The 7,605-nt window shown below is 37.0% G+C and overlaps 1 protein-coding gene across 1 annotated transcript; it reads left to right on the forward strand.

The window, feature by feature from the left end:
- Positions 1 to 376: 376 nt before the first annotated feature.
- Positions 377 to 1,279, forward strand: LOC116859340 (olfactory receptor 4C11-like). Its single transcript, XM_032844561.1, has one exon. The coding sequence runs from the start codon at positions 377 to 379 to the stop codon at positions 1,277 to 1,279; it is 903 nt and encodes a 300-aa protein (XP_032700452.1).
- The last annotated feature ends 6,326 nt before the right edge of the window (positions 1,280 to 7,605 follow it).

Below are 7,605 nucleotides of genomic sequence, written 5' to 3' on the forward strand. Positions count from 1 at the left end.
AGGGCAAGTATTTGAATCCATTTTTCATATGAAGTCTAAATTTCAAGGCAGTGAAGTCTCTTGCTCAGGGAAAGTACAAGTTCTGCTGTGTTCAATCTTGTAAGGAATCAAAATTTTTAAAGGACATTTAATTTTTATACCTGGATGAAATGCAGTTAGTTTCTGAACCAACAGATGGATCTGGGAGAGGCTTGGACTTCTTCAGATTTATAAAGATTCATAGAGGATTAAAGGCAGTTGGAGGTAACATAACTTGGGACAAAAAGAAGGAATTCAGAGGCCAGCCCACTAGTCTTCCCATGATGTCACATCTTTTCTTCTCTTTGCAGATTAAGCCCTTGTCAACTGCACCTTACCTGCAGTCACTAATGTGGCAATGAATAGCAGTGTGACTGAATTCATTCTGTTTGGGTTGACACAGGATGCAGGAAAGCAGAAAGCAATATTTGCGGTTTTGTTGATGCTTTACCTTGCCACACTGTTGGGGAACTTTCTCATTGTAGTGACTATTAAAACAAGCAGGACCCTTGGGAGTCCCATGTACTTCTTCCTATTCTATCTCTCCTTTGCTGATGCCTGCTTCTCTACAACCACAGCCCCCAGATTGATCGTGGATGCCCTATCTCAAAAGAAGACCATTTCCTACAATGAGTGCATGACTCAGGTCTTTGCAGCCCACTTCTTTGGGTGCATGGAAATCTTTGTGCTCATCCTCATGGCTTTTGATCGCTATGTAGCCATTTGTAAGCCCTTGCGATACACAACCATCATGAGCCGCCATGTCTGCCGTGTGCTGGTGATTCTAAGCTGGGTGGGATCCTGTATCCACTCTTCAGCACAACTTTTCCTGGCTTTGAGATTGCCTTTCTGTGGCCCCAATGTGATTGACCACTATTTCTGTGACTTGCAGCCCTTATTGAAACTTGCCTGCATGGACACTTATGTGATAAACTTGCTAGTTGTTTCCAACAGTGGAGCCATATGCATGGTGAGTTTCATAATTCTACTTGTCTCCTACATTGTCATCTTGTACTCTCTGAGAAACCACAGTGCAGAAGGAAGGCGAAAAGCTCTTTCCACCTGCACTTCCCATTTTATTGTGGTTGTCTTATTTTTTGGTCCATGTATATTCATATACACACGCCCAGCAACCACATTTCCAGTAGACAAGATGGTGGCTGTGTTTTACACAATTGGGACACCCTTGCTCAACCCTCTGATCTATACACTGAGGAATGTGGAAGTGAAAAATGCCATGAAAAAGTTATGGTGTAGCTAAGTATGATTCTGTTGATACACGGTATTCAGGGATTCTATTGTATATTTCCTTAACAGTTTGGTTTTGCTTCATGGACAGGAAACATAAAACATTCTTAGGGGGAAAATTTAAAAAAAAATTACACTAATAGTTTGTATATTTGTTTTAATATAAATAAATATTTAGAAATATATGTTCCTTATTCTGAGAGGATTCCATTATAATAGGATTACCTACAGTCCATAACCATCTTGAACAAAGTATAATAGCACTTAGTTGAATGCTATTGATATCTGAAATATTCATATGATAATTATTTTGCTGTACAAATTTGTCTTCAGAAGGAAATGTACTGACTAGTGACAGAATGATCATGTGTGCGTGTGTGTGTGTGAGAAAATTCTGCTCTGGAATTTGTACATGAGCCACCTCACTGGGGAATCAACATTGAAAAACCCTCAAACTCCAATCAAAGCTAGAAATCTCATTGAAAACCTGGACTTTCACTGGAGAACCTCTAAAAGTTCTGTGAATGGTGAGAGAAAGAGAGTCTCATACTTGGCAGTGATGGGCGGTATCAGCCATCAGCTGCCTTTTGGTGGGGTCCTTCCCATAGCTCTTCATAAGGGAGAAGGGAGAGGCAGTGAGGGTGTTTGGCAGTAGGAATATGCAGAAGGGAGGATAAAGGGTACAAAGGAGACTAGAGAAACATGCACAGTGAAGACCAAGAAAAGGTAAAAGTGAAGTGAGAACTTTGTCCAGGTTGGAGAAAGAAGCTTTGCCTTTCTTACATTTTGAGAATCATTTCTGGGTATATCAACATTTGCAGAAAAAGTAAAGAAGTTTCATAATATCTATAGATTATTGACTTAGTGTAGCTAGGCGTCCTTGGCTGCTATGTTTGTATGGGTATCAGGAAACACTTTTTTTGTTGTTCCTAATAGTTTTTGCAAAATTAAAATTCAGATTCCTTGGGAAAACCCAGGATTGGAAAGTCTGCTTTAGTGTTTTCCAGTTTTGGTCTTTTGTTTTCATATGAGAATATTTTAAAATATGTATTTCATTTTTGAAGATAACCCACTTGATATGTATAATACCTACCTACCACTAACAGGACCACATCGTAACCTCATAATCAAGCACTGTCATATGATGCTCTTTCAGTACCTAGGTTTATAGTTCCATCAAATTGGCATCATGAAGTTTTACTTTAGCTGATAGAGGCTAATGAGAAAAGAATACAATGAGCTTCATTAGTATGTGAAAAATTTCTGCCAATGGAAGACACAATGTTATCATGTCTCAACAGAGATTCCCAGAATTCTTAGGTAAGAAGTGGTGATGAAATACATATTTAAGTCCCCAGGAGGACATTTGTCAAAGAATAAGTGAGAACATTTGAGAAAAAATTATTTACACTCACATAAAGGATACATTTTTTTATGGACAAAAGTTTGTATAATTAAACCTTGTCAGCATATGGGGAATATTTCAAAGTAAATTGGGCAGAAATTGACATTAGGAAGTAGTCATGAGGAAAGGGGAAAAGGAATCACTCCAAGCATTGGAAGAGGAGAAAGGAAAATAAGTCTGAAAATCAATCTTTTTTTTATTTTCCCTGAAAACCAATCAGGGGAAAACAACAACAACAACAACCCTTTTGTGGTTTCAGGGTGAGGGGAGCCACATCCAGTTCCCCTCATTTCTACAGTCAGGTGGAGTCTTCTTGTGCAGCTGTGGCTGTGCTAGTGCTTACCTAATCTGCTTCCTTTCTCTAAGGGCTCCCAATGCTATGCTGCCAGTCATTCAATACTGAAAACAATGTTTCATATATCTTGTGCAGCTTTTAGTTACTTACAGCAGTAGAGAACTCCAGAGACTGCATTATGTCCAGAAATTTAAAACACTACATTTTCCTTAAATGAATCGTTTGCTTTTATATTTTTAAAATAATTATTAGTTATGGAAAAATGGAAACAATTGCATTTCCTTGCTTAAAAAAATAGGATAATATTACAAGGAAGTATGTAATTCAGCTTAAACATAATTTTTCCTTGCATCCTATCTCCCATGTCCCCATTCCTACTCTAATTAGATTTAAAATGTATTTAAAATATAAAAACTGCATCCTTTACCTCTTTGTTTTTAATGTCTCCCATACACATAAAATCTTTTTTATTGACTTTGTGAAATAAGTTCTAACTTTTTCTTCCCAAATTGATGGTCATTTATCTTAATATAATTTATTCGTATGTGATTCTTTCAAACTCATCATATATTAAATTACCAAATATATATGGTTGAATTTCTTTGCATGATACTGTGTTCTATTAACATATTTGTTTATTCTATGGGCATATACTATAAGAAAAATGCTATAGCTTTATGATATATTTGCTATTGGTTCTTCTCCCTCTCCCCCCTAAGTCCTTTGACTATTCTCAACTATATATTTTATCATGTGGAGTTTAGAATCATTTCCTCAGTTTCCATAAAAATCATCTCCAGAGGGGTGCCTGGGTGGCTCAGTAGGTTAAGCCTCTACCCTCAGCTCAGGTGATGATCTCAGGGTCCTGGGATTGAGCCCCACATCTGGCACTCTGCTTGGCAGGTAGCCTGCTTTCCCCTCTCTCTCTGCCTGCCTGCTTGTGTTCGCTCTCTCTTTCTGTCAAATAAATAAATAAAATCCTTTAAAAAAATCACCTCCAGAGATTTTGATTAGGAATTCACTCAGTGTGTCAATTACTTGGGAAAAATCAACAGCTTTAAAATGGGAGTTCTTCCTGTTGTGAACTGTATAACTTACTTGATTCAGTTGTTGTATGTCTTTTGCAAAGGTGTTTAGTGTTGGGCACCTGGGTGGCTCAGTGGGTTAAGCCTCTGCCTTTGGCTCAGGTCATGATCCCAGGGTCCTGGGATCGAGCCCCATATTGGGCTCTCTGCTCGGCAGGGAGCCTGCCCCCCCCCCCCCCCACCGCCTGCCTCTCAGCCTACTTGTGATCTCTGTCTGTAAATAAATAAATAAAATCTTAAAAAAAAAAAAGATGTTTAGTGTTTTTCGTGAAGACCGTTCATGTTTTTGTTACATATCTTAGTCTTATTGTTATTGTGAAGAAGATGTATTTTATTTTATAACTGTGTATTATCCTTAGATTTGGAAGATTATTATGCTGACTTTTGACTCAGCTCTTTTAATAAACACTATAGTCTGTTAGTTGATTGTCTTGGTTTTGTGAACTAGATGAACACACCAACTGGTAATGAATTGTGGTGTTTCATGTATGGTTCTGATTGTTTTATTTCCTTCTACTCTTATTTCATTTGTTGACACAGAATTTCCAAAGTGACAGGTTGATGGACCAAATTTAATCTGAAAATTATAAATTTGTTTAATCTAAAAATTGTTTAACATAAGGTTTTATAAGCATAATCAGTCATCAGTGTATTTAAGTCATTAAAATTTATATAATATATGAATGCCTGATTTCTTTTTTTTTAAAAGATTTTATTTATTTATTTGACAGAGAGATACACAGCGAGAAAGGGAACACAAGCAGGGAAAGTGGGAGAGGGAGAAGCTAGCTTCCCACTGAGCAGGGACCCTGATGCTAGGCTCAATCCCAGGACCCTGGGATCATGACCTGAGTCAAAGGCAGACTTTAATGACTGAGCCACCCAGGTGCCCCTGAATGCCTGATTACTCCTAAAAATCTGAGTTTGGGACAGATTTGGATATATGCTCCTCATAAGGCAACAACACACCAGAGCTTAGTCTTGGCAGACTCTTAAAAGGGACAGTATTTGCTCCCTTTCTTCTAGGAACAAATGTCTTAAATTCTTCTTAAATGTCTTTGCATAGTTTGACTCTATTCAATTTTTTTAAATCTTCCTCAACTCTGTAAGTATATGAGTTTGAGAACTTGTGTTGGAGGGGATGTGGAGAAAGGAGAACTTGGCTTTAAAACTCTTAGTAAAATATATAACAATAGCAGCTCTAAAGATGGCCTTATCTTAATCCTGAATTTAATGGATCTCTCTCAGAATTAAGTATGATATTTCCTTTAGGTTTCTGGAACATACCTTTTGACCAAGTTAAAGAAATTCATTTTACTTTTATTTTACTGTGCTTTAATTATAATTCAGATGACATTTTATCAAATCCCATTTTGACATCTCAGAAATAGTCCTTTTTAATTTAACAATGTAATTTGTTTATCAGAAAATCCTGGTAACAGAAATCGGCAAACTATGGAAAGCAGAATATGTAAAAAATTTCCAGGCTTTATCTGTTAAAATGTATTTAATGAGAAATGGAGGCAAGCTATTTCCTGATAACTAATTTAATCCTCTACGAAAAGATGTGAACGAACTGGCAATCGACCCTACATTCTAGGATGGCACAGTCACAAAAAGCTCTCAATAATAGAATGAGAAACATGAAACTAAAGCTAGCATCACGCTATTCCTTTGATGGACTTTTATCAAGTTCCAAAACCTTACATATTACACAGATATAAAGACATGGACCTCATTCTAAGTTCCTTCCTAGTGTTTATATTATGTGATATAATAAAATAAAGATCAGCCTAAGGGTTTTCAAAAGACCTAATTCATCACACTGTTATGGATTTTTTCTTCTGTATTGATAAATGGAAACAATTTTAAAATATAAAGCTAAAAGGAGTATTTTACTGTGATATATTTTAAAATGCTGTTGTAAAGTTCCTTTTACAATCAAAAATTAAAGGACAAATGGAAACTAGCTGCAAAGATTTTCACACCTAGTCCCCCAACTCCTCAATACACAAAAGTTAGTGTCAGCAAACATTTCAAAATTTCAAGACTTTTTGAGTCTTGGTCATTTTTAAGAAACAATAATAACATTCATGTTTTTTTGTAGTTTCAGGGAATGCTGGAGGTCTCGGCACTACATAATCTGACCCTGTGTGTGTTTCTGATCTTGTTTCTTGCCACTCTCTTCCCGGACCATTATGTTCCAGGTCTTTCACAGTTCCTTGAAAATACCACAGTAGTTCTGCTTTAAAGAGTCCCTTTCCAGAACATTGAACCCACTAATCTTCACAGAGCTGTTTCCTCCTGATCAGATATTTTTTTTCTTTGTTGGTGCTCATCATCATTAAATGTATTGATTAATATGTTCCAGCCCTTTTCCTCAGAAAATCTCAAAAGAATTCAAAACCAGGTGAAATGTTATCTGCTAATAGAATCATTTTCTGTCCAACCTTAGGTACCCTCCATAAAATAACCAGAGTCCTCCACTACCACTGATTCTATTTTAATAATCACTCTCTGCATTTGTTTGTTTTCAGTGATTTGTTGATTTTCCCCTTTCCCCCACTAGCCATCTGAATTAGGCTACTTGCATTCTATAATCATTCAACAGATCTCTCTTTGAAACTTAATAGATGCCAAGCAAAAATAGACAAAAGTCCTTCCCTCAAGATGTCTGCCATATTAGAGAGATGTCAAGTAGCAAAGTCAAATGATAATGATGATAATGATGCAAAATTAATTATATGTTTGATCATTATTACAAAGAAAATAAAGATGTTGACATAGGGAATTATGGAAGGAGTGGAAGAATCTTTAAAACAGTCATGCTGTCTGAGGTAAGGATACTTAATCTCAAACCCAGACTGTAAATTAGGGAGAAGGAGCCAACTGAAGGAGATGGGGCTTCTTTCAGAAAGAGAGAAACAAAAGAACTGAGGTGATAAAATCCCACAGAACCCTGGGGGCACATGAAAAGTCCACCACCTGCTGATGTACAGTGAGGGAAGAGGGCTCTGAGCCTTAGAGGCATTAGAAAGAGTAAACAGGGAATTTTATGACAAAGCAAGATGTTTCTAAAGACATTGGGAAGCCAAGAAAGGGAATAAAGCAGGAATATACATATACATATACATACATATATATGTATGCATGTTATATATAATATATAAAATATGTGTATATAGGTATATACACACACACACACACACACACACACACATCTTAAAGATTTTATTTATTTATTAGAGAGACAGAGAGCGTGAGCCAGGGAGGTGGGGGGCAGTGAGAGGAAGAGGGAGAAACAGACTCTCCACTGAGAAGGAAGCCCAGTGTGGCCCTTGATCCCAGTAGCCGATGATCACGACCTGAGCAGTAGAGTGATGATTAACTGCTGCACCACCCAAGTGCCCCAGTAGGTTTCTATTCTTCAGAAATCCCTCTGGCTCCTGGTGGAGAATGGAGAGTTTATTTCTCATACCTTTCAGAAAGAATTTGTCTTTATAAAAAAAAAAAAAATGATCTTAGCATGACAGTCACTTGCCAACAAAAGTCCA

This window comes from Lontra canadensis, unplaced genomic scaffold (genome assembly GCF_010015895.1).
Source record: "Lontra canadensis isolate GAN:19392208 unplaced genomic scaffold, GSC_riverotter_1.0 scaffold154, whole genome shotgun sequence".
Classification (NCBI taxonomy): domain Eukaryota; kingdom Metazoa; phylum Chordata; class Mammalia; order Carnivora; family Mustelidae; genus Lontra; species Lontra canadensis.